This window comes from Castor canadensis, chromosome 5 (assembly GCF_047511655.1).
Source record: "Castor canadensis chromosome 5, mCasCan1.hap1v2, whole genome shotgun sequence".
NCBI lineage: Eukaryota > Metazoa > Chordata > Mammalia > Rodentia > Castoridae > Castor > Castor canadensis.
In genome coordinates, this window is record NC_133390.1 from 176,859,434 (window position 1) to 176,887,430 (window position 27,997).

The 27,997-nt window shown below is 47.4% G+C and overlaps 1 protein-coding gene across 1 annotated transcript; it reads right to left on the minus strand.

Annotated features, from left to right (window-relative positions):
* On the minus strand, positions 1-26,983 carry Ctcfl (CCCTC-binding factor like). Its single transcript, XM_020152655.2, has 10 exons — positions 26,429-26,983; positions 25,476-25,686; positions 21,341-21,511; positions 20,558-20,691; positions 17,707-17,827; positions 16,868-17,017; positions 14,869-15,029; positions 11,684-11,866; positions 1,717-1,840; positions 1-515 (listed from the first exon to the last, which is right to left on the minus strand). The coding sequence occupies exons 1-10, from the start codon at positions 26,981-26,983 to the stop codon at positions 367-369; spliced, it is 1,959 nt and encodes a 652-aa protein (XP_020008244.2). The 3' UTR covers positions 1-366.
* Positions 26,984-27,997: the final 1,014 nt, after the last annotated feature.

The following is a 27,997-nucleotide window of genomic DNA, read 5'->3' on the forward strand; positions in this document are numbered from 1 at the left end:
AACATCGTGGGTGTGTGCAATTTCACGTACAGCTCTCTAGTACTGTGGAAGCAGCAGCTGGTCTAAACTCCTACAGAAATAACTATTCCCCAAAACTCATTGCTCCCTCCTTGGGGGCCACCCTGCTGGTAGCAAGGGAACTAATTCATAGGTGTGAGGTGTTCCCTTCTGATTTAAGTTTAAGCCTTTAGTCAAATACCTACAACTTTTGTTTTTGAGATATCCGGCCCCTAATGGGCAAACGACTCCACACCACTTCTCTAACTTGGGAGAACTAGTGACCATCTTGTCATGAACGTGTTTCAAAGAAGATGCTAAGTGTTTCTACCTGGCTTTAGAACTAAAGAGTGTAAGGTGGAGAGGCTGTCACTTATCCATCAGGTTAAGGATCATCTCACAGGTCATGGCTTCTGGCAGGGACCCGCTCCCAGCCGAGCCGTCTTCACAGTGGACAGGAGACATCTCCCCTGGGAGCTGTGTCCCCCTCATGGTGGTGGCCTCCCCGGCAGCAGCGTCTTGGAAAGAAGACACAGGGCAAGGAAATTCAAATGAAAGCAGAGACATGTGAGCTGGTAAACGTGCAGACGGATTTTGGAGACAATCATCACTTGAGTTTTACGTGGCAGTGAGTGTGAGGAAGCGAGAATATGTGGGGCTGGAGATGTTCTGATGTGAGCTGTCAGCTCTAAATCAGGGATGCCCAGCCTCCACCTGAGAGACACTGGGCCAGGGAGTCCTTTGTGGGGCCTCGTGGGCACTAGAGGAAGAGACCATGAAATGCCCACGGCACGCTCCTGCTCACCCAGCCTTGTTTCACAGTCCCCAGAACACTGCTCCCAGGACACCTGTCCCCTCGAACACAGACTGAGGACTTGTTCTGGTCAAGGTCCTGACAAAGGTGAGGCAAGCAGTGGGATGGGGGGCATGCTAGGGCTGCAGGAGCTGAAGTCCGAGGTCAGGTGACTCAGATGCATGGGTGGAGCAGCCCACAGGTGGCCGTGGGTGAGTCTGCAGGAGAACGGTGGAGGTTGAGGGATGAGCTTTCCATTTTGGATGGACTGAGCCTGGGGCACAGGAGAGCAGCTCCTCTGCTGAGGAACGCTCTCTCTTGTCCTCAGAGCAGGAGGGAGGGAGCTCCAAGTCACCAGCAACCCACCCTAGGCATCACCGGGACCACAGAGAGGGTGTGGGCGGACTGTGGGTGCAATGTGGACCAGGTGTAGGTGTATGACACAGGTGTGTATGGTGCAGGTACCCATGGCACAGGTGTGTGCATGCTGTAGGTGTCTGTGTGAGACTCAGGTGTGCATGGTGCAGGTGTGTGTGTGGCACAGGTGTGTGAGGCACAGAGGTGTGGTGCAGGTGTAAGCAGGGTATGAGAGAGAATGTGTGTTGTGTGCGCACATACACAGGTGCGTCAGTCAGCATGTGGACATGGCTCAAAAGGACCCATGTGACAGGGCTGTGCCCACCCAGGTTCTCATGCTTTCTCCTTCCACACCACTGCCATCTAAGAGGAGAGCTGTTCTGCCTCACTGGCCACCAACACGGCCCAACATGGCGGGGAGCGGTAAAGAGCCCGACCACGGCCAGGTGTTCCAGGTTTGGGTGGGGGGACTGCCTCAGACTGACCACTGGGCAGATGCATATTTGACCCCTGCACTCAGTTGGGAAATCACTGCCAAATTAAAAACTAATTTATTTAAAATGAGGTACCGTCATCCTTTCCTGCTTCTTTCGAGAATGTCTGCTTTTTCTTTCTCATTCGCCTTCCTTTTCCTGAGGTGCTCACCCTCTTTTCCTCCAATACACACTTCTCAGCGTGTCGGTTCATGTTATTCTGTGGGAGAGATGACACATCACACAATGAGCGTCTGTGTCCCTAACTGTAGTTCACAACACATGGTTTATAGACTGACAGGACAACAGCAGGCAACATTACCTTTTATGATCTCAGATAAAAAAATAATCACATTTTTCAGATGACCCTTCCTACTGTGTTTAGGTCTAGAAAAAAAACTAGCTTGTTTTCAGTTTTTTAAATAGAAGTCAGTAAGAGAGGCAAGACGGTGGGTTGTTGATAGATACCACTTTCCTGAGTCTCTAAGAATTTGAAAGAAAACCTCAGGTTTGTGGCTGCAAGGGTAGGTGGGCAAGTTAGTATGCTAAAAAAGAGGGTGCCCGTATAAGGACAACCTGTAGCTAGTGTTACTAACTTCTAACTAAGCTTCTAAAAGTGCAAAAATCCACTGTGGACTCATGGACATGGACTGGGACCTGCTCCATTTGCACCCAACCTGAGTTCTGCTGTTTGTTTGGCTTTTTTTTTTTCTCCATCTGGACATGAACTGCTTCCTGCTCACCAGGACTACCCTGAGTGCAAAATCACAACATGAAGGGACAGTAGCTGACCACTGACCTGAGTCCCCTCTAATACAAACCAATCAGGTGAGTTAACTGTTTTCAGTCCTGAGGGCTGCGCAGGCCAGCTCAGTGGGTGGGAGCAAATTAAGCCGACCTCTGAGAAATCTGGTGACTAAACTGGCTGAATCGGTACCACCCCCTACCCCACCAATTCCAAGAAATCCTTTGGCTAAGTGGGCAGATTGAAGACTCCCAGACTGGCCTGACAAGGGTGGGAGAAAGCCACTTAGTCCAGCATCTCTATCCCAAGGAGGGGCAGGGCCAGCAGGCTAACTGGCTAGAGCTCAGCATCCAGGTCTGGATCCCAAAACAAGGAGCTGGCCAGGTAGCTAGAGCCCTAACTTACCAGCCAACCCAGCAGCGTACACACACACACAAGTGACAGGGGTCATTCACCCATTACTCCCCAGGTGAAATGTTGTCCTGGAGGACTAGGGGGGAAAGAGCAAAAAGCTCATCACTGACAAGGTTTCCTAACCCACTAGCTGTGCTTGGAGAACTCGCAACTGAGAATGTCTGCTTTTTCTTTCTCATTTGCCATAATGGCTAACTCACACACTCTGAGCTGCCTAACTTCACTCCAGCAGCTTTCCTAATCCACAGTCCCCCTGGGGACATGTGAGTAAATACAACAGAAGTACGGATGAAACACTGAGGACCAGAGACCAGAGGGGAGCATCCAGTGTACAAACAGAGCACAGAAGACATACATTCTTCTCTGTAACAAGGAAGAAATTCAGACTTTGAATGTTTTTGTTTTCTTTTGTCTATCCCTCATATATTGCCAACTTTTTTCACCTTATTCATTTTTAATTTTTTTCTCTTTTTCCCTTCACTTTTCCTATCTCTTGCTTACAAACCAATCAACAGGTGGTTTACTCTACCTCCTTCTTGCATTACTCTTGATCTGTCTATCCTTCCATCATCCCTGGAAATAGCACCTTTCTCACAACAACTGAACTGTCCCTCTCACAGCAGGGTCTTGTTTACTTGCAGCCCTCCCATCTTCTCTCCCCCTTCCATTTTCCTTGTTCCTTATCTCCTTCCCACTCTCTTTATTTTTAGTACCCTAGGTTTTAACTTGCAAAACAAGTTTTATTTTTCTAACTCCCTACCATACAAGAATTCTAGTCTTCTTTGTATATAACATGACGGGACAGAGAATACTGCAAAGGTATTCTGCTTCATGTACGTACCTGGACTGGTATTGATGAGTTTGTGACTGCTAAGTTTTACCCCCAGAAATAACACAACTTAGCTAATAACCAGTCCTGCTAGAACACAGAAAATAATTCAAGGGAAAGACTTCAGGTGACAAAAACCCCCAACCAGCTAATAAACTGCAGATGAGAAAATCTCAAAATAGAGGCACAAGAACTATGAAAAGGCAGGGGAATATGACTCCTCAAAAGGTCAACAATCATACAACAGAGGATATTGGATAGTGAGGAGGATGGAACCTCAATTTCTAACTCAAAATAATGATGGTAAGAACAATTAATGAGATTAAAGAAGACATGCAAAAACAAGTCCATGAGATCAAAGAGACTGAATAAACAGCTAAATGAGTTCAATGAAAAGGCAGAGAAGCAAATGAATGGACTCTAAGAGTATACAAACAGCTTAATAAATGCAAGGAGGATGCAAATAAACAGCTAAATGAAATAATGAAGACAATATAAGACATAAAAGGGGAATTTAATAAGGACATAAAAAGCCTCAAAAAATCCAAATTGAAGCTCTGGAAATAAAAAGCGTCTTAAGTCAAATAAAAAAACTCAACGGAAAGCCTCTCCAGCAAACTGGAACAAATGGAAGACAGAATTTCAGGGCTTGAAGACAAAGTACATATAACAGAAACAAACCAGATGAATACATAGAAAAAAATAAAGAAATACAAAAAGAACAGGCAAGAATTCTATGTCTCCATTAAAAGATCAAACCTATGCATCATGGGTGTTGAAGAAGAGGTGAAAGCAAAGGCATAGGAAATATATTCAACAAAACAGTAGAAAACTTCCAAGATCTTGAGGCCTCCAGTGCTCCAAACAGACACGACCAAAATAGAAACTCTCCACAGCATATTATAGTTAAAACATTAAGTATAGAACAAGGTTAGAATTTTGAAAGTTGCAAGGGAGAAATGCCAGGTCACCTATAAAGGCAAATCCATCAATGTATGGATTTTTCAACAGAAACATTAAAAGTAAGGAGGGCATGGAATGAGGTTATTTCAAGTAATGAAAGAAAATAATTTCAAACCTAGATTACTCTATCCAGCAAAGCTATCATTCCTAATTGAAGGAGAAATAAAAACTTTCCATAATAACAGAAACTAAACCACTAAAACTATACTCCAGAAGATACTGAAAGGAATTTTACACGCAGAAAATGAAGGTAAATATAGCCAGGAAAGTATGGGAATAACTCAATCTCACTAATGAACAGATATGTGAATGGAGAGTAGTAACACTAAAAAAAGCAACAAAATGGCAGGAGTTATCACATACCTTGCAATACTAACACTGAATGTTATAGTCTCAACTCTCCAATCAAAAGACAAAGATTGGTGAGCTGGATTAAAAAGTAAGACCCCCAAATTTGTTGCCTGTAAGAAATGCATCTCACCGACAAAAACAAACATTGGCTTAGGGTGAAAGGGTAGAAAAAGATTTTCCAAGCAAATGGACCCTGAAAACAGACAGGAGTAGCTATACTTACATTGGATCAAACAGACTACAAATCTAAAATAGTCAGAAGAGACAAAGAAGGTACTCCATACTAATAAAAGGATCAACACATAAAGAGGAAATGGCAATGGTTCACTGAGGTGTGCCAGCTTCATTAAACGAACACTCCTGGACTTAAAAGCACAGATAGACCCCAACACACTGATAGCGGAAGACTTCAATACCCATTGCCACCAATGCATAGGTCATCCAGACAAAAAAATCAACAAAGAAACCTCAGAATTACATGATACCATAGACCAAATGGACTTAACAGACATCTACAGAGTATTTCATCCAGTAGCAGCACGATATACATTCTTCTCAGCAGCTCACGGAACTTTCTCCAAGATATATCATATTTTAGGACACAAAGCAAGTCTTCTCAAATACAAGAAAACTGAAAATATCAGACACAATGAAATAAGACTAGAACTCAGCAACAAAAGAAACTACAGAAAATATTCCAACACACAGAGACTGAACAACATAGTGGGTCACTGAAGAAATAAGAGGTGGGGTGGGAATAAAAAAAGTTCCTGGAATCTAATGAAAATGAAAACACAACCTACCAGAACCATGGGACACAGCAAAGGCAGTGCTAAGGGGTAAGTTTAGAGCTATGAGTGCCTACTTTCAAAAACAGAGATCATAAATGAGCAACCTGAAGCTATACCACAAGCTCCTAGAAAAATAAGAACAAGCTAAACCTAAAATTAGTAGAGGAAAGAAATAATAAAAATGGGGTCTGAAATCAATGAAACAGAGACCAAAAAAACTATACAAAGAATCAATGAAACAAAGAAAGTTGATTCTTTGAAAAGATAAATAAAATTGGCAAACCCATAACCATTCTGATTAGAAGGAAAGACCCAAATTAATAAGATTAGAAATGAAAAAGGGGATATCACAACAAATACCAATGAAACCCAGAGGATCACAGGGAACACTGTGAAGCTTGTATTTAAATAAACTGGAAAATTCAAAAGAAATGGATAGATTTCTAGATGCATTTAACCAACCAAAATCGAACCAAGAGGATATAAGCCACCTAAATAGATCTATAATAAGCAATGATATTGAATAAGTAATAAAAAGTCTCCCAATGAAGAAAAGCCCAGGACCCAAAGGATTCACTTCTGAATTCTGCCAGACCTATAAAGAAGACTTACACGCCAGGCGCTGGTGGCTCACACCTGTAATCCTAGCTACTCAGGAGGCAGAGATCAGTAGGATCGCCATTTGAAGCCAACCTGGGCAAATAGTTTGTGAGACTGTATAGTGAAAAAAAACCTTAACAAAAAAGGGCTAGTGGAGTGGCTCAAAGTGCAGGCCCTGAGTTCAAATCCCAGTACTGCCAAAAAAAAAAAAAGACTTAGAGCTGTGATGTAGCTCAGTGGTAAAGCACTTGCCTAGCATGCAAGGCCCTGGGTTTGATTCCCAGCACCAAAAAAGAAAACATACCACCACCACCAACAACAAAAGAACAACAAGAAGAAGTAATACCAATATTCCTGAAACTCCTCCAGGAAATAGAAAAGGAAGCTACATTACCAAATTCATTCTATTAAGCCAGTATTATACTCATTCCAAAACCAGATGAGGATGAAACAAAAAAAGATAACCACAGGTCAATCTCGTTAATGAACACAGATGCAAAAATTCTCCACAAAATGCTGGTAAACCAAATTCAACGACATATCAAAAAGATCAGACACTACGATCAAGTTGCTTTTATTCCAGGGATGCAGAAATGGTGCAATATATACAAATCAATAAATGTAACATAGCACAGAAGCAGGAACAAGGACAAAATCACATGATCCTCTCAACAGACACAGACAATGCAGTATGACAAAATTCAGCATGGCTTCAAGATAAAAGCTCTGAAGAAACTAGTAACAGAAGGAATGTTCCTCACCATAATAAAGTCCATATAAGACAGTCCTATAGCCAGCATCATGCTAAATGGGGAAAACTGAAACCATTTCCTATAAAGGCAGGAATGAGACAAGGGTGTCCACTCTTCTCACTCTATACAATATTTGTACTAGCTAGACAAATAAGACGGAAGAAATAAAAGGGATTCAAGTAGAGAAGAAGTCATATTATCCCTATTTGTAGATGACACCTAAAAGACTAAAAATTCCAGCAAAAAACTCTCAAAGAGAGTTTGTCTTTACTCTGAGCAAAGTAGCAGGATACAAAATGAACATACAAAAATCATTAGTTTTTTTACGTACCAACAATGAACAGACTGAGAATGAAATCAAGAAAATAATCTAATTTATAATAGCCTCAAAAAACCCAAAATACCTAGGAATAAATTGCATGAAGGAAGTGAGGGACCTATATACAATGAAAACTATAAATCACTGAATAAAGAAATTGAATGCTGTGAATATGGCTATATTACCAAAAGCAATCTACGTGTTCAATGCAATTCCCATCAAAATGCCAATGAGGTTCATCACAGCGACAGAAAAGCCAATCCTCAAGTTCATATGGAAGCACAAAGACCTCGAATAGCCAAGGCAATCCCGAGCAAAAAGAGCAATGCAGGAGGCATCACAATACCTGACTTCAAACTACACTACAGCGCCATAGCAGGAAAACCAGTATGGGACTGGCACAGAAACAGACATGAAGACAGTGGATCAGAAGACCCAGACACAAACCCACAGGTGCAGTCACTTGATTTTTGTTGAAGGAATTGAAAATGTGCATTGCAGAAAATGTCAGTCTCTTCAACAAATGGTACTGGGAAAACTGGATATTCCCCTGTAGAAGACTGAAATTAGATCCCTGTCTCTCACCTTGTACTAATACAATTCCAAGTGGATCAAATATCTTAATGTGAGATCTGACACTGCTACAGGAAAGAAGGAAAACACTGGAAGCTGTGGGCACAGGCAGTAGAGCTCCAAAAGGTCAGGTAATTAAGAGAAAGTTTCACAAATGGAAACATGCATCTATGGAAAGCATACATGGAAATGTCACCACGAACACCCTGGATAACTAATCTGTGCTAATAAAAATGTTTAAAACAAAAAGAAGTTGTAATTTATTTTTCTAAAACACTTCTATACCCTTTAATGTGAGCACTCGTATTAAGCTGGAAATACAACACATCCACCAAATTTTACAGCAATGACAGACCATGGAGATGGCCTGTCCTACTGGCTGCTCCCCTGACCCCACTGAGCTCCAAGGATACAGATGGCAGCTGCTAAACCTGCATGTGACATTGAGAACAGAGGAAAGCAAGGATGTCCTAGCCAAGCCCATTGGTGACATTCTTGTGTAGTGAACATCACAATTAAAATCAGCTGCAAAAGAGAATCTTGCAATATGTGGCCTTCTGAGTGTCTGGTTTCTCTCAAGGTGCACTGTAGCAAGAATCAGCTCTTTGCTCCTTTTCATGGCCAAGTATTTCATCGGATGGACAGACCATATGTACTGTAGCTATTCGTCACTTGATAGACATCAGGATAATTCACACTTTTTGGCTATTTGGAAAGTTCATGTGCAAAGCTGAAAAGCGATCTTGGCTCTGAATTTGCTGATTATGTAACCCTGGCCCCTAAAGTTTTAGTCTGACCTTGGCCTGTGCCTGGCAGGACCGTCCTGCTTCCTGGCGGGAGGGTGGAGTTAACAGGTAAGCAGGCAAGTGCAGGTCACCTCAGTCCTCCCACTTGTGCTTAGCCATTGGGGTTGGCCTGCAGCAGGTTTCATCAGAGCACAGCCACAGTGGTCACTTACAGACTGTCCGTTAGCGGCTGCTCTGTGGACAATGAAGGATTTAAGGTGGGCCAGAGGCCATCTGGCCTGAGAAGCTGGGGACCTTCCCTCTGGGGCCCTTGACGAAAAGTTTGTCATCTTGTTTTCCAGGATGATTAGGAATAAACCGAGTCTCTTGGGAGGTTAAGAGCTCCTTTCAGAACATGAAGGAAGCCATGGTCTGTTCCCTGGTGAAATGCATACGTGACCACACAGTGGCCCCAAGATGCCACCATGCTGAGGGCTGAGAGCTCCTGACACAGCTCTGTATTAACAAAACACAGACATGAACACTCATGGCCTTTAAAAGTAGCTGGGCTGGGGATGCAGCTCAGAGGACAAGCTGTTGCCAGCAGGCGTGAGGCCTAGTTCCATTCCCAGCACCATAAATAAGCAATAAATAGATAAATGGTTGGGTGAAGGTTTTAGGTCAACCTACATTTAGTGCAGTCTGGACTTCAGAGGGTGAATGAATGTGACAAACCCAAGCCTAAAAGAAAACCAAGAAGCCAGCACCGAGTGTACACCAGGGCCCTCACTGGGAGGGACAGCGTCTGGCCTGTGACATTCTGGGAGCCAAACTGTGCATTTGTGTGTGTGTGTGTGTGTGTGTGTGAAAACTTTTACTTTTAGAGAAGTTAAGTTGAATTTGAGATCCAGATAGGCTTTATTTTTAACAGCTTTGTGAAGATGTGGGCCAGGTAACAAGACGATTCACCTGCTTAAAACATGGTTCTTCCAGTGTTCACAGACCTACTTTTATAGCATTTTGTTACCCCCAAAGGAAACCCCATACCCCATCAGCAGCCCTCTGACCACCCCCTCACTCCTCCATCCTGGCAGCAGCTGACCGATTTTTTCAGTGGAAAACAGAATCTTGCAATATGTGGCCTTCTGTGTCTGGTTTCTCTCAAGGTGCACTGTAGTAAGAATCAGCTCTTTGCTCCTTTTCATAGCCAAGTATTTCATCGGATGGACAGACCACATGTTCTGTAGCTATTCGTCACTTGATGGACATCGGGATAATTCACACTTCTTGGCTGTATTGTGAATAGTGCTACTGTTAACATTTGTGCGTGAGGTTCCATGTGCCATAAACGTTTTCAATTCTTTTGAGTATCTATCTGGAAACTGGTCATTTGGTCACTCATTTTTTGAGGCCCTGCCACTTTCCAAGGTGACTTCAGCATACAACAATCCCATGAGTGATTTATGAGGCCCCGATTTTCCAGTCTTCATGGAGGCTTCAATTTCTGTTTCCATCACGACCGATGGTGCTGCACGGCCTTCCACATGCTCCTCAGTGATCTGAATGGTTTCCTTGGAGAAATGTCTGTTTAGGTATTTTTGACTGAGTTGTAGCTTTTTGTTTTGTTTTATTTTGAGACAGGGTTGTGCTGTGCAGCCCAGGCTGACCTGGAACTCTCAATCCCCCTGTCTCAGCCTCCCAAGTGCTGGCATTACACGTGTGAACACCACGTCCAGCTTGCCTGTTTTCAATTGGGTATTTGTCTAATTATTATTAGGCTGGGAGAGCTCCTCACCCATTCTCAATACCAGTCCAGATGTTCTCTCTTGAACGGAAGAACCGTCTGGAGACTTCCGATTGTCCCAGGGGATGGTGTGAGGCCTACTCAGTCTTCTCTCTGCTTCCGTTTCTCACATGGAAAGGCAGCTTCTGCCTGAGGTCTCCACTGCCACCACCTCACTTCTCACTTTGATTCGGTTGTGACACTGTTCTGCTCCAGAGCCACATGTAGACCTGAAGTTTTGTGCCAACAGGGTCAAGCTTCCCCGGCTATCCCACTCTGACACTCGGGAAATGCAGCTAGTTACCCTGTTACTTCCTTTTAAGAGAAAAGATAAAGCTTCCACCACAAAAAGTCAACTCCAGGGCGGGGGCTGTGGCTCAAGTGGTAGAGCACCTGCCTCACAGATGAGTCCCAGAATTCAAATCCCAGTCAACTCCACATAACTCAGAACTTTATAAAACTGGGATGGAGCACAGACCACCCATGGATGCGTTGGTTGCAAAACGTCCACAGGTTCTCTGACGCTCTTGAGCTTGCACTGGATTATGGATTTGTCCTAATACATAGAAATGACCTGTGTCACTTTAGGACTAGAACATCAAGACCCTGGGTTTCCTCCTCCTCTCCCTTTTCTGGTCCCAACGATACCTGAGTAGCTCCATGGGGAGGTCTTGTGCCCACAGCTACTGGGAGCATGGTGGAGGATGATCCTCGGGCCGGCCCGGCACTGCCACATCACAGCCCCTGGGCACATTCTGCCAGCAACCTGATGGACCCGAATCAGAGCCACCCAGCCGACCCCCCCCACCCCGCCACTGCCTAGTTCCCGACCCCTGGAAACCAAGAGCGAAGTTTTGAGGAGCTATACACTATCTAGGAAAATACAAGCCTGCACAGGCAACTGGGGTCTCAGAGCATCTGAGCCACGTGTGACAGCCATGTTTCTCTGGGAAGCTATGTCCTACATTGGGTTCATAGGAGCCATTTAACCTCACCCTTCAAACCTGAGGTTGCCCCAAAATGACTTGCAAGATCCTGTGGCAGGGAAGACCACCTACTCACCAAATCCTTCAAGTTTCTCGGCTCCAAAATGCTAAGCATTTTGTGCAGTGCAGGAGGTGCTTGCTACCTTGAGGGCTGGTCAGCCCTCCTGGAGTGGCCCTGGCTTCTGGGATGGAGGGATCTTTTCTGGGATTTGCTGCAGCTGAGGAAGCTTACCCAGCGGGAAAAGCCTTTGCCACACTTAGGGCATTTGTGCACAGTGGGGACGAAGCTGGCGTCGTGGCATCTCTTCCAGTGCACACTCAGCAGCTGCTTCTGCCGGAAACACTTGGGGCAGGATGGGCAGGTGAAGGGCTTCTCTCCCGTGTGCGTGCGCACATGGATCGTCATATGCCGCTCCTGGAGAAGGGGAGGAACACGCTGACCCAGGGAAGAGCTCCAACATTTATCCTACAAAATGCTCATCCTCCCCCAGGACATCGTATGCCAAGCTAGACACCCGGAGCCCATCTCCAAGCCGCAGGAGGGTCTCCTCGTGGTGTCTGAGACAGGCTGGCACTTAGCCGCCACTGTCACAGAGTTCTCGTCACTAATTCCTTCTGGATTTTCAGGCCTGCGGGAGAGCACACTCTGGAAGTGACAAGATGACCATCCCGGCCCCTCCCAGGACGCCGGGTATCTGGAGGATCATCACATAGGAACATTTGTGGTTACCTGGTTCATGGGGCAGGGCGGGGTTGGGGGGAGGGCGGAGGGGATGGGGGACAGAGAGAGCCCGCAGACTCACAGGTCTAAGGTGGAGAGTTTAAAGCAGCAGATGTGTGAGGCCAAAGTGTGTTAATTATCTAAATAGTTTTCCTTCCATCTACATCCCATACAATGATGTCAGATATTAGCACTGATTTTTAAAACATAATGGTGAAAATAACTGTTCTTAGCAAAGATGCAACCTAAGGTTTAAAAGAAGACTTGTAAGAACTTGGGAAATCAGGACCAAAACCAGGTGTAAAGCTACCTAAAAGCACACACTTGCTGCTTCACTTCAAATGCTGCGGTTTTTCTAATTAAATGCACGGTCACTTCCACATTGTGGTCACTTCTGCATTACGGTTACCAACTTAATTGGTGCTCTTGCTTCCCATCTCTCTACTCTGACTCCTGCAGCACATCCACTCCACCCCCCACCTACACATTTCTCATTCAGTTTCCAGGACCTTGTCCCCCGAGTTCCAGCTAGGAGCCTGGCTCTCCAGGACCTGGCGCTGGGATCCCCCAGCTGGTTCCAGTCTCAGGCCCCTGGTTGGCCTCCTCACGCCTGGCTGCTCTCTGCTTCTCACGCCCCCCTCCTATTTGGCCTCCAGGGCCTGCTCTGCTCAGTCTGGGTCCATAATGCCCCCTCTGCTTTAGCAACTCTGATCTGGAGCCTCAGAATACTCTAATGTTCAAAACCTACCTGAAAACCCTTTTTATCAAAGCATTCCCTACTTACGGCCCACACTGTGAACCATAGTAGCCTTGGCTAACCCGTGGTAAACCTGTCACACTAGCTCCAAGCCCTTGGAAGTATCCTGGGGCCACTGTGCTCTTAAAGATTACAGCAAGCCGGGTGTGGTGGCTCTCACCTGTAATCCTAGCTATGTGGGAGGCTGAGATTAATTCGAGGCCAGCCTGGAAAAAACAGTTTGTGAGACTCCATTTCCAAAATAACCAGAGCAAAATGGACTGGAGGTGTGGCTCAGTGGTACAGCGCTTGCTCAGTGTGTTTCACGCCCCGAGTTCAAACCTCAGTCCTCTCCTCCCCCCCGCCAAAAACTTACTGCAGACTCCTAAGAGCTTTTGTTCATATGGTGACATGTAATATTTACTGTTAAAATTCCAAAAAAGTTTTTTTGAAAAGTTAAGAAAATCAATTCATTTAAAAATGATCTAACTGCATGCTAATTTACTTCTGTAAAAGTAGATTATCTTTCTTCAAATCAAAACAACAAAAAGCAATGTCTTTGTTCGTAATTAAAAGATGGCTAGTTAAGATATAGGTTGCAGAATTTAGGTCTACTTATATGCAAAACTATTCACAGTTCTCTGGAGTTCAACTGTCCTGTGTCTTCATTTCCTGAGCCTGGAAACTTCCTAAAAGAACCCGGGTGGACCCCAGCTGGGCTTCTGTCTGTCCATCTGTGGGCTGGGCTGAGGGCGATAAGGAGACCTGGACTCCCAGCACACAGTTAGGAAAGCAGGCAGGATTTCAACTGTTTTTCCAAATAACTGTGGACACTGTTCTTGGCTGTGACACCAAAACATAAGTTTAGTTTGCAATGTTGAATGTGAAAACATGCCAGTCACCTTTGTCCCCCCATTGCGGTAAGATGTGTTTATCTGCCTGGGGTGTTGCATGGCTCTTCCGCCCGTGCACGACCCTGTGACATCACAGACTGGTCACTGGGAAGGTATGGCTGTACTGAGCCATGAAGATTTTGTGAAGATAGACATCACACAATATATAAAAAAACCCAGCTTTCTTAAAATCACCCCCACCTATCAGAAAAGTCTTTAAGGACTAGAAAACTGTAAAGCTCAGTGGTGAATACATATTTTCCAAAATTCTAATTTCCTTTTGAAAGCTGAAATTCTAACAGTGGGAACACATTTCCCTTAAAGGGACAAGATTACATTTTTCTTTGTCAAGAAAACATCTTCCAAACGCCTAGTCACTACATGTATAGAGTTCACCTACCACCTGCTCTTTCCATTGAAAATGGTGACCATCCCAGGAAAGTGGCTAGTTGAGCCACAAATTTAAACAATCCCCCAAGGCTTTCACTGCAAGATCCTGAGGCTTCTGGAGGCAGCAGCAGTGCTTTCCGACATTTCTTGTCACACAGGACATTAAGGAGAAAGTATTCAGGATGAAGATTTAGTAAGCTCACAGTTCTACTATGTCACCAAGGGCATTCTTGAGTGACATGGACCTTTGTTTCTGCTGCTAGACCACAGTGACAGCCAGTCCTGTGGAGTGTCACTGCTGCAATCGGTATGAAGGCACCTACACTGCTCTGACACCAAATGACAAAACAGCAAAAAGGGTGAGGACTGCTGGTATGGCTCGAGTGGTGGAGTGATTGCCTAGCTTGCTCGAGGGTCTGGGCTCAACCCCCACACCGCAAACACAGAACAAGAAAAAGGGCAAAGTAACGGGACACCCTGGCATTACTGGGACAGTGGTTTAGCTGGTTGGGCCATCTGGTCTCAGGGCCTTGGGCTGTGAACACTGCTGCCTTTCCCTGCTGGCTTCTGGCTGCTCCTAGTTGTCCTGACCAGGAAACAACTTTTCAAAGTGACAGAACCTACTCCAGCCTCCCTCCACCCAAATGTGCCTTCCCGAGTCCACCCGAGCCCAGTACCTGCTTGCAGGCATAGCCACAGTGCTCGCACTTGAACCTCTTCTCGTTCTTGTGGCCTTTCTGGTGCTGCAGGAGGGCGTAGCGCTCGTGGAAGACGGCCGTGCAGTAGCGGCACTTCATCTCTGCAGTGCTGTAGGTGTGCAGATTACGCATGTGCACGTCTGAAATGGGCAGAACAGCACAGTGGGGGCTGCAGCTGGCAGTCAGGCCGACCCCACCCCCATCCATCCCACTCCACCCCAATCCATCCCACTCCACCCCAGGTCTCTCAGCCTCAGCACTACAAATGCCAGCCTGAGCCTTCCACGCAAGGTGGGCAGACGTCCCCACCTGCAGGGTACTCAGCAGTGTCCCAGGCCTCCACCCACCATAGACCTGCTGTACCCGGAGGGGAGAGGGGATGACAAATGCCTCCAAGATGCTGGCCCACGCTGCCCAGGGGTCCCAGCATCTCAGCTCAGAGCTGCTGCTGTCACTCCTTCAAGCTGGAGTTGGAGGATCTGTAAGTTTGGCCCTATTGGACCCCAAGTATGCATTTAACAAGCCCTCTGAGAACTTCAGCCCCGAGTGGAGAATTTAGGAAAATACCACTTTTTTTTCACAACAAAGATACAACCTGTATTTCTGACTTAAAAACTTGAGTCCAGATGTTTGCTGGGAGTCAGTGCCGTAATTCCCCACCTTACACCTGACCTGAGAGGGAAACAAAGGACCTGACAGGGGACACTCCCTCCTTGCTCAACTGGGTCTCGGCGTGGTGGCTCAGTGGCACCGTGTGAGGTAGGCAGCTCCCATCTGTGTGATGGGGAGCACCCTGCACATCTGACTCAGATACCCCAAGAGTGCAGTTTCCCAGAGCAAGTGTCTGCACAGCCTCCGACAGTCATGTAGAGCATGTCAGCCCCCAGCATGTGACACAGTGTACTACTTTGTTGAAGAGTCAAGGAAGTCTCACATTGGTCATTCTCACTGTGGAGGCAATCCGCTTTCAGTATATTAAAAGTGTATTCTTTTCCTCAAGAATTTTACTTTTACTACTTAAAGAAGTCTCACATCCTTTGCTGGCAAGTGGCTCATTATCCTTGTGTCCTACTGAGTCCCACGGGCTGCTTGGTGGTGTGCGGGTAACCAAGGCAACACTGACAGGAAGTTCTCGATGAAAAACAGAAGCTAGGTTCTGTCAACGCCTTCACCTTTTTAAAAATTATTTCAGAACCGTTCATCCTGTCTCTGGAATTTCTCAGGACAAAGTGAGGGAGTTTTTACTTTTGTGAAGATGTGTTGAGTGTCACGAAATCATACATTTGGGAAAGAGAGAAAAGGTCACAGAAGAGAGAGGCCTGGGATCTAGAAACAGGGTGCGGCTCCCTGGCCCAGGCTCATGCTGGCCGCCCACCCACAGGCTCTTGAGCGTGTGAACTCTTAGCCACAGTAATTCCACTCCTGTTCTGAGCTGTCCCTGTGTCTGGGGTGCTCACCAAGGAGAAAGTGACTTCATGTCACAATCTGCATCTTCCTGAAGTGAGGACTCACGTACTCTGGACTCTTGGTTCCCTGAAGGTTGTGTGCAGGGCTTGTTGATGTGATCAGAGAGAGGCGGGGACACCTGAACTATGACCCACCTGCCTACTCGTACCCTGGTCATGGGACCCTCCAACAGGTGGCTGTCTCTGAGCTCCACTGTTCTCATCTGTAGTAACAGGCCCAGCGTGGACTAAAACAATACTGTGAAAGTGTTTTGAGCACAAATATCCCTGACATCTCACATGTATAGGAACAGGCTTAGACCAGGACCCTGACATCATTCTGGGAAACAGCACTTATTCAGCTGGGCCACCAGATGGCACCACAGGACCTCTGAAAAACACTCGACCCCAGGAATAGTTCCTGGGGACCAGAAGCCACCTCCAGGGCTCTGGCAGGCTCAGCGGGTTGGCAGGCCCCAAGGGTTGGTCATAGATAATATGGCCCAGGAAAGAGGGTTAAACCAGACACTCACGCAGGTCGCTCTTCCTTGCAATGATGGTGGCACAATGGGGACACTGGAATTTGGGGACATTCTCACTGTGCTTCTGTGTAACATGTATCTTCATTGTCCCGCTCTGGGTGAACCGGGCGTGGCAGACTGGGCACTCGTAGGGCTTCTCACCTGCGACATGGACACCAGATGAGCCTGTGGGAGTGGCTTCACCCCTCAAGCCCGGTCCTCCCTGGTCCTTTCCACAGGACATCTGGTACTGGGGACTTCTGTCCCGTCAACCCCCTCCTCATAGGTTTAGGTGTCTGACTGGCATCCAGCCCCTAAGTCAAGTCACACAGCACGATGTGAGCATAGCAGGGTCCTTGTGGCCCAGAACTGCTCCCTGACGCCTGGGGCACCCTGCCAGCCTGGGGTGGGTATGACTGCTCATCTGTGAGTTATGTAAGTGGAGAAACACACACAAACAACCCCCCACACATGTTCCTCACACGGCACACGAAACATGAATACGTCTGTTGTATGTTGGACGGTGAATTAACTGGCAGACTCTTTAATCACCGTCAAGGCCACAGAGCCAAAGGCTCTACATGGCTTGTGTGTCAAAGGGAGCTGCTGCAAGGTCATTATGTGTCTTCCTTGTTGCTAACAGAGGCTAAAGTACAGATCAAAACACCATGGCAAAAAGACCTGAGCAGGCTGGGGGCATGACTCAAGAGGCAGCATAGCTGCCAGCAAACCCAAGGCCCTGGGCTCAAACCCAAGGCAGATAGGAGCTGACCTGAAGAGTACATTCTAGAGGCTCAGATGCTTCCACAAGCAGAGCTCTGCCTTCCGGTCGGGCTGTGTGGGGCTCTCACCTGAGTGTGTCCGCATGTGACGTTTCAGCTTATAGGTGTCCTTGCTGGCATAGCTGCAGAGGCAGCACTGGAAGGGACGCTCGCCCGTGTGGGAGCGGATGTGGCGTTTCAGTTTGCTGGCCTGGGACACATGGGGGACAGGAACTCAGCACAGGCAGGGGCTTCAGTTAGACAGCTTCACAGGAGGGGCTTAAGTTAACCAGATTTGAACATCTGGGTATGTTTTTGCATGCTGAAAACACGAAGACCCCTTTCCCTCCCGCTCTCTGTTGTGGGCGAGGCTTTTTCCTTTGATCCGTGTGTAGAAGGCCCTTTTGGGGACAATGAGCAGCACTGTCCTCACTGAGAGGCTGGCATTCAACTTTGCTTTACAAAGGGAGAAGTGAAACCTTGCCACTCAACACCATATGTGGTTTTATTTCCAGGCCACATAAACTCAATGGCAGCAGAGTTTAGCTCGCAGTGCGGTGGCACAAAGACCAGAAACACCTGGCTGGGGGCCGGTGGCTCACGCCTGTAATCCTAGCTACTTGGGAGGCAGAGATCAGGAGAACTGCAGTTCAAGGCCAGCCTAGGCAAATAGTTCTTGAGACTCCCCGCTCCCCATCTCCAAAATAACCAGAGCAAAATGGACCAAAGACATGGCTCAAGTGGTAGAGCACCTGCTTTGCAAGTGTGAAGCCCTGAGTTCAAACCTCAGTTCCACCAAAAAGAAAAAAAAAAAAACGGCCAGAAAACCTGCTTTCACATGAAGTATCTTAAGCATTAGTTGTCAAATGGGGAGGGAGGGGAAATCCACAAAGGATGTCGCTATCTGAGTCTCACTGGCCCAAGAGCAGAGGCAGGCGGATGGAGCCAGGCCTCCTGTGTGAAGTATGTATCTCTGCGTTAGTGGTTCCTTCATAAGAAGTTCTAATTTGATTAATTCTGTCCCCCAGACCATTAGTTAAATGGCAAGCATGTCCTCCAGCAGTCACTCCAGCTGTCCACTGCCTTCTAGAACTGCTCCCGCTGCGTGTGCTCTCCGCCACCGCAGGCCCCCATGTGCACTTTGCAGGAAGTAGGGTGTTAGGCCACGTGGGAGCTGTGGATCTGGGAGGAAACGCACGTCCACCCGGCCCGTGATCTCAGGAAGGCTACACCACATCTGCCTCCCCCATACGTGGAGAACACACCTAGCCTCAAAGAACATTCAAGAACAGAAGGAGGTGGGGGGGTGCTGAAAGCAAGACTGAGGCCCAACACTTTAGCTAAGAGTCGTAGAAGAATGGTGGATGTCTGTAAGTATTTTAGAAAGCCAAGCAAAATAATTTTTAACACTGCAGCACACAAGGCTGCAGTAAGGTGAGAGGCGAGGCTTCCAAGTGGGATGCAGGCAGTGGAGCTGGCCTATCTGGCTCGGTTCCTCCCGCCTGTGTTGGAAGGGATGGGATGGGAGGGCACGGGCACCAGTCCCCATGCAGACCAGTGGGCCAAAAACTGCTGAAATGGGGCAAGGGCAGCAGCAGAGGCCCAGCACCCTGTAGACCGTCCCCAGGCTGCACGGGGGCTCTGATACTAGGGCAGGGGTCTCAAGGGGTGGGAATTCCAGCTGAGAACTGGTGGGACACCAACAGAAAGTGGTTCCCAGCTTAGGGTCCTCAGCTGGGACCCTAACCTTCTGCCTGTGCTGCCTTAACCTTCTGTGTGTGATCTCACACCACCACCACAACCTTTAACTCAGATGAAAAACAGTCTTTAAAAATAGCAAGAGCTGAAAAACGTTCTTGGAGTCAAACTCTGCCTGGTCTGTGAAATCTCATTTATGAAACAAGGTTGCCTCATTACTAGAGTCAAACTTTCGCTGTCCCCTTTAACTCAGTCCCCTGGAGTGCAGTTCATCCCCTTCCCAACTGGGCTTGCCACCAGGGCCCAGTGCGCTCCCAACACAAACTGACTGGCAGAAGAGTGACAATTCACGTGCCATTGCTTAATTTAGGGGACTGGCGAGCCAGTCACAAGTAAAGTGACCTCTTTTAATGACCGTGACCTGGAACTGAAGTCTGAGGGGCCTAAGAAAGCCTGACACCGGACATCTGACTGAGAGGCACTATAGTAAGCTCAACATCTCAGCAGAACCTCTGATGGGGTCTGTGCCACGTTGAGCAAATATATTTTGATTCTGTGCACTGAGTGAGACACAAGATAGACCGCATCAGCAGGTCTGGGAATTATTTCTTGTCCACCAGTAATTTTATTTGTGACTGGTACAACTTTAAATACTATTACCACTAAGAAATAATAAAAGAAAAATAGAAATCTGATTTTCGAGTTTAAATTTGGAAAACAGAATGCATATTATTGCCTGCACAGATCTAAAATAAATCCTGTCTTTAGTAAAACTGGTTCTGTGCCAGGTTCTACCGGTAGAGCTGACCGCAACTCTCACAGTGATTTTTCTTTCACCTTATTTTCACTTTTTTTTTTTGGTGGGACTGGGGTTTGAACTCAGGGCCTTGTGCTTGCAAAGCTTGCATTCTACCACTTAAGCCAAACCAAGAGTCTTCTTTTTTTTTTTTTTTTTTTTTAATTTTTAGTTTTAATTTTTTTGGTGGCATGGGGTTTAAACTCAGGGCTTCACCCTTGCTAAGCAGGCACTCTTACCACTTGAGCCACTTCACCAGCCCTATTTTGGGTTGAGTTTTTTCGCGATAGGGACTTGCAAACTATCTGCCCAGGGCTGGCTTTGAACCATGATCCTCCTGACCTCTGCCTCCTGAGTAGCTGGGATTACAGGCGTGAGCCACAGGCACGAGCTGGTGGTGATTTCTCACCAAGGAGCCATGGAGCCTAGGGTACCAGGTGGACTCACCTCGACGCTTGCATACTTGCACATGGAGCATTTAAAGGGCTTTTCGTGAGTGTGTTTGTAACGCCTGTGCCGCACGAGCTCTCCACTGGTGACGAACGCCATGTCACAGTCCCCACACTTATATGGCCTGGTTCCTGAAAAAAAAAATCACATGGCTTACACCTTTAAAACAAGATGCACCCTCAGAAATTTCCAAAGATTTTATAACTTTTGAATTACACTCCGTTTCAAAATGCTTCAAAAATTAAGAAGCTCTTGAAATTGCAAATACCCTAAACGTGTAAATTCAGTGCTTTCAACTGAAATTCAAGAAAAAAAGGGTAAAAGTAAAGTATAAAGTAAAACATGACAGTAGATCCCTTATCCTTGGAAGATATGTCCTGAGATGCTGTATGGATGCCTGAAACTGCAGGTGGCCCCAAGCCCTAGGTATAATAGGTTTTGTCCTAAACATACATACCTATGATAAAGTTTAATTTATAAGTCAGAAATTAACAGACAACAGAGAGATTAACAACTAATAAAATAGAACATAAATAATATCCTATAATAAAAGTTATTTAAACTAAAGAACTGTTTATTTTGGGGTTTTTTTTTTTTGCAGTGTTGTGGATTGAACCCAGGGACTTGTGCACGCTAGGCAAGTGCTCTAACACAGAACTGCACCCCCAGTCTCGGGAATTTTCCCTTCGATATTTTGGACGGTGGCTGACCACAGGTAATTACCAGCATGGGTGAGGGCTCAGCGTACTCCCCAGGGGAACCACCCGCCTGCCACCTGACCTGTGTGGGTGTTGACATGGTTCCGCAGCAGAGTGACGGTGCGGAAAGCCTTCAGACAGAGGTGGCACACGTGGGGCTTCTCACTGGTGTGAGTTTTCACGTGGCGATTTAAACTGGAGATCCGGGAGGAGGTGAACATGCAGACACCGCAGCGGAAGGTGTGTTTCGTCACTGCTGCACACACACAAGACATTTGTGAGGCCTTCATGAGCAGTTCAAATTGGAGTAACCTCAGCCCAATGTGGTCACTCAGCAACAGGACACACTATGTATGTCCCCTAGCTGGTCAAGATGCGTGGCTGGGAAGAGAGGGACTGGGCGTAATGGTGTACACTTGTAATCCCAGCATGCAGGGGCCTGCAGCAGGATCATGAGTTTGAGGCCAGCCTGGGCTGCATCACAAGGCCCTGTCTCAAAAAACAACAGCAACGGGGAGGACGGAGAGGGAATCCTGAGAGCAGCAGGAGAGCAGGGACTCATCACAGACCAGGGGCACTCGAAAGAACAACAGCTGACTTGTCACTGAAGCTCTGGCAGCCAGAAGGCACTGGGACAGCAAGGTCAAAGTGCTGAAAAAAAAAATCCGTCAAATAAGAGAAGTATGTCACTGGCAGGGCTGTTGAGGCCCAAGAGACTCCCACAGGCTGAAATGAAAAGACCCTGGAGAGTGACCTGAGTCCACACAAAGACCTAAGAGTATTCAGGCAAGTACACAGTTACTACTATAAAACCAGAAAAGACAGCAGCAGACAATAATTACAAAGTGTGTTGACAGGCACACAGGACACAATGGTGACTCCGTGACTGTGACAGCAGAAAGGGGCGGGGAGCAAAATTATAGAGGAACAAGGGTTTTAAAGTACATGACTGAAAGTAAATTGGCATTATTCTGAGGTAGACTGTTGTAAACTGAGATGCTAAATCCAATTCAAGGGCCACCACAGGGAAAAATATATACAGTTATATATATTTATAAATATTTATATATGCATAAATGATACACTAGACAGGCATAAATGGGGACTGAGGCATAAAAGAGACACGGAAACAAGGACACGTGTCCTTCCTCATCAGTGAGAAGGCTGAACTCTCCAATCGAAAGGTGGACATTTGCAGAAAGGATAAAAAACATGACCCACCCAAGTGCCTTGCACTAGAGACTCATTTTAGATTCAAAGACACAAACAGGCTGAAAGTTAATATGGAAAAAGAGAATTCCATAGAACGAGTAACCAGAAGAGGGCTGGGGAGGCTCTGCTAGTATCAAACAGTATAGACTTTAAGACAAAAACTGCCATGAAGGCAAAAAGGCATTGTACAAGGATGAGAGGGCCCATCCATCTTGGAGATATAATCACTGTAAACATATACACACCTAACAACACAGCCCCAAAACACCTGACACAAAGACGGACACAACTGAAGTAGGAACAGACAGGTCAGTAACAACTGGAGACTTCAGTACCCCACTTGAAGCAATGATGGACATCAAGATAGGCGAGCCTGCAGACAGGCTGGACATCTGCAGCCCCCGCCCCCAGAGCAGAACACGAGCCCACAGTCTCTTCAGGAAGTGTGGAAGATTCTCCAGGACAGACCGTGAAACAACGCTCAGTAAGCTAAAAAAGACAGCAATCCTGTGGACAACCATGGAACGAAACGGCAAATCAGTATCACAGGAAATGAGGAAAAGCCACGAGTGTGTGGAGGCTGAAGGACACAGCCCTGAATGACGAATGGGTCAAAGAAGAAGTCACAGGAAAACTGACGTTCTCTGAGATGAGTGAAAGTGAAACACAGACGCCAAAACTTGGGCAAGGCGCCTACAGCAGGGCTCAGAGGGAACACGTTAGCTGTAAACACCCACGTTTTTAAAAAAGAGAAATATTTAAGATCAATAACCCAACTTTAGACCCTGAGGAGTGAGTAAAAGGAGATACAACTAAACCCAAAGTCCTAGAAGGAAATACTGACATTAGACTGGGCATAAATTAAATAGAAAACCAAGAGAGGAAATCAGCAGAAACAAGGCTGGTTCTTTGAAAGCGTCAACCTGACACACTTTTACCCAGACTCGTGACCCAGGGGAAAATGAAAACTCTCCATCAGGAAGGAGGGGGAGACGTTTCTACTCACCTAACAGAAAAAGGACTATGAGGACACCATGAACATTTATAGATCAGCTCGTTAGATAATTTAAATGAAATAGAAAATTCCTAGAAACACACAAATTATACCAAAACTAACTCAAAGAGAAACAGAAAGTCTGAGTCAACCTATAACCGTAAAGAGACTAAGTCATTAATTGAACAACTTCCAAGAAAAAGAATCCCATGGCCAGACCGCTTCACCGATTACCTCTACTGAATGCTGAGCTGTGAACAACAACCCTCAAACTCCTCAGAAAAGCCAACCTTGTCACGTGAGGTCATATTACTCTAATACCAAATCCACCCAAAGGCATCAAAAGGCAAAAAACAAGATGAACCACTATGGACCAGTAGCGCTTATGAACACTGATGCAAAAGTCTTCAACTGGTGGTTTGGAGGCTCAGCTACTTGGGAGGCAGAGACAGGGAGGATTGAGATCCAAGAGCAGCCTGGGCAAAACAGTTAGTGAGACCCCATCTCAACCACTAGGCCGAGCATGATAGTATGCTTCTGTGATCCCAGCTATGTGGGAGGTATAGGTAAGAAGATCACAGCTGAGGCCTGCCCAGGGAAACAAAAATTTTAAAGACCTTATCCAAAAAATAAAGCAAAAAAGGGTTGGGGCCTGGCTCAAGTGGTAGAGCACCTTCCTGGAAAGCACACACCTATAAAAACATTAAATATGGAGTAACCATACAATCCAGCAATTCTGCTCCTCAGTGTATACCCTCAAAACTGAAAACAGATGTTCAAACAAGAATTTGCGCATGAGTGGTTACAGTGGCACATACAAATGGTATGTCCATACAGTGGAATATTATGTAGTCATTAAAAATGAAGCAGTACTACATGTCTAGCATGGATAGATGTTAAACTTTGCTAAGTGAGAGAATACTGATATAGAAGGCCAGGGGTGTATGTGTCTGATTCCATTCACATTAAATGTCCAGAACAGGACAATCTAGAGACAAATAGTAGACTGGCGGTTGCTAGAACCTGGAAGCCAGGAGTGGACAGTGACTGACAATGAGCAGAGGTTTTTTTGGGGGTGACAAAAACGTTCTAGAATTACAGTGGTGACCAATGCACAAAACTGCAAATGTTCTAAAAGTCTGAAAATAAGCTAGAGATTGGAAATTTGGGGGTACATCTCTCGATTAAATAGACGAAGCTAACGTAAAGTAGGAGCTGTAAATTCCATCTCCAGGTATCACGGCAGGAGACCTAAGGGGAGGAGGGATGACCATGTGGCTGGCCACAGCTGTCCCTTCCACACTGAGCCACCTGTTGCCAGGAGGGAGGGAGCAGTGGCCAATGTTCCCAGGTTTTTAAGGTGAGCTAAAAACTCACCTTCTTGATAAACAACTGAGAAACTAACATTTCTAAAAAAGAAGTTGTTTTTGAGGGTCAAATTCATCCTGAGGGCTGCTGGAAAGCAGCTGCACTGTGATTTCGGTGGCATGTCTCAGTCCTCCGAGGACCTTCTGCCTCTGATCACCATCCCCAGGGACTCTCCCCACAGAGCCATCTGTACCCACAGGCAGAACACGCACTTCCTGCAGCCTGGAGCCAGGACCCTGATCTTAGGGCATCCCAGGCCTCCTCCTGGCCTCCCACTGGAGGCTTTGCTGCTCCTGGGCCTGGAGCCTTGCTCTGCCCTCTCTCCTGGTGGGCAGGGCTCATCACCTGAACTGTGCTTATCTGCCCCCCTTCCAACACTCCCCGGGCTGCAAAGGAGAGGGCAGGGACCAGGGCCTAGCCTTCTTTTATGCACACAAGACTTTGTGGAATATTTTTTTACTGTGCTTTTAAAACGGTTGTGTGCAAAATGCAAAACCCACTGGGTTTTTTTCACAGTTCAGAACATTGGTTGTACATTTCCCCTAGTTCTGGATGTTCCGAAAGCAACTAAAAGTCAACCACTTAAAACTTCAATGACAACTGCTTCCACAAAGAGCAACAGCAGCGGCTTGGACAGCCCTACCTGCTGGCTTCCTCTGAGTGTCCACAACTTCAGCTTTCTCCACGCTCGCCGGCTTCCCTTGAGGCTCTTCCACGTTCAGGTTGGAAATTGTGAGAACGACCTCCTCTCTTCCCCCTTCTCCTGGCTGCCGAGCCTCTACCAGGAAGAACTGTTCTCCTGCTCTCTCAGCCAGTCCCCTGCCAGGCCGCAGGTCCTCCTGAGCGTCCTCAAGCTAACCGCAAAAAATGAGTATTCACACAAACACAGCACTATTAATGACTATCGCAGTAAACTTGTCTTGAGAATTACCAAATATATAAAGAAGAGTAAAAAAAAATTTACACTATGCATTGCAGGGCTGAGGGCGTGGCTCACGTGGGGGTTCAGTGCCTGCCTTGCAAGCGCACAGCCCAGAGCTCAAACACCAGGACTGCCACAAATAAAATAATAATAGTAGTAAAATATTATGCATCACAACCCAATTTGTAAGCCATCATTACTTAACACTAGGGTTTTGGAGATGAAACATAAAACACCATGCACCTTACAGGATTCCAGTCAGTGTAAATTTTAAAACTCTTGTTTTTTAAAATAAAGGTCTCCCATGGTTTTCCTGGCACGTTTTGGTTTTGTTTTGTTTGTGGGACAGACTGGTTTTTGAACTCAGGGCTTCATGCTGGCAAAGCCTGCACGTTACCACTTGAGCCACACCTCCAATCCATTTTGCTCTGGTTATTTTGGAGATAGGGGGGAGTCTCATGAACTATTTGCCTGGCCTCCAACCACAATCCTCCTGATCTTAGCCTAAGCCTCAGCATAAGCCGTGGGCACCCATGGTAAGTATTTTAACTGTGTTTAATTTTAAACTGCAAAGTAGCTTGTCCATATGTAATACTGCACAAAAGCCAATTTAAAAATAGTTTTATTTTTGCTTTTGTGGACAGAAAGGGGGTTCCTGCTTCAACTAGTGGTACCTTAGTCAACACGGGGCTTTCAGCCAGGCTCCCGGCTAACTCAGGGCCCTCATTGCTCACAGTCACTGTCACGTTCTCCTCCAGCAGGTGGAACTGCATCACCTCTAGCCCGGGCAGCGGGTACAGCTGCTCCTGGACACTGATGGCCACGCACGGCTGCACACCCTGTGGAGCCTCCTGGCTAAGCCACAGCAGCGATGGGACCACCCTCTCGCCCTCCTGCACCATCACTGGCACCTCCTGGGGGTGCGATGCGCCCAGCCAGCCCAGCTCCTGCAGCCCCATGTCTGGGGAGGTAAGGTGCACGGCCTGTAGGGTCAGAATGTGCTTCTCGCCCTCGGGGACCGGCAGCAGCTCCTGCTGTCCTTCCAAGGGCCTGGCCTGGAGGGTGGTGTGGCTGCCCCTGGCCTCCACCTCGCCAGGGCTGGGATGGTTCTGTCCTCTCCGCAACCCGTTCTCCTCTCTCTGCACCTCCAGGCCTTTTGTGGGCACTAACTCCAGCTCTTTGATTTTGGTGAATTGCTCAGAAGGGATGGGGTCCTTGGTGGCTGCCATGGTGGTGTGGCCTGATGGAGAGAGAAGCAAGCAATCTTCAGTAGGGCACAGAGGAACCGGGGCTTAGCAGGCTTGGGGGTGACCAAGCTGGAAAAGGTTCTTGCCTGGAAAGGCTCTGAGCCTGGTAGGGTCAAACTATGCTGATGAGGCCTCGGCCTGGCCTCGGAGGGGTCAATTGTAGTGGGGATTTAGGCCTAAACAGGCTATTGTCCGACATTCTAGAACAAAAGGTTTGCACTAGCAGGTTAAGGGCTGGTGCATGTTCTGCCTGCCCAGGTGCAGACTTGGCGGTCAATGCACAGTGTCCTGCACCGGCGTTCCACCGTGCACAGCTCTGGGCCTGCACCGTGGAGCCAGGCAGGCTCTGGGCCTCGTGGCCTCTGGCACCCCTGATAAAACCATGCCTCAGGTCCGCCATGTGCACCTGCTCTGGGCGTGGCGGTGCCGTGCGCACGCCCGCCTTCCCCGCTGCCTTCCACCGCCATAGCCCGGACCCTCCCCACCCCACGTCCATGCGAGCAGCCTGTGGCCTGCAGGAGGCCACAAGTCCACCCGGGGCGTCCTCACCGCCGGAGGCGTGGCCGGGGCACAGCCGCCCGCGCGTCCGCGTGGTCCGCCTCGTGCTTCGTGCGCTGCAGCCGCCACCAAGGAGAGCGCAGTGCGCAGGCGCGCGCGGGAAAGGGGCGGAGACTGGAGAGGTTGGAGGGGACGGGGCATGGGGGAAGAGATCGAGAGGGCGCAGGGCCCAGAAGGGGGCGCTGGAGCCGGGGCTGGGGGACGGATGTAGAGGGGCGCTGGGGGTCCTGGTTGGGGGGATGGATGATGGTGAGGAGGGGGAGCAGGGCTCGAAGGGCGCGCTGGAGTCCTGGGGGTGGAGTGGGGTGGACGATGGATAAGGAGAGAGAGGAGCTGCTGGAAGTGGGCACTGGAGTCCGTGGGGAGGATGGATAAAGAGGGGGAGAGGAGCCCAGAAGGGGGCGGTGAGGGCTGGTGGTGAGTGAGGGCGGGAAGTTA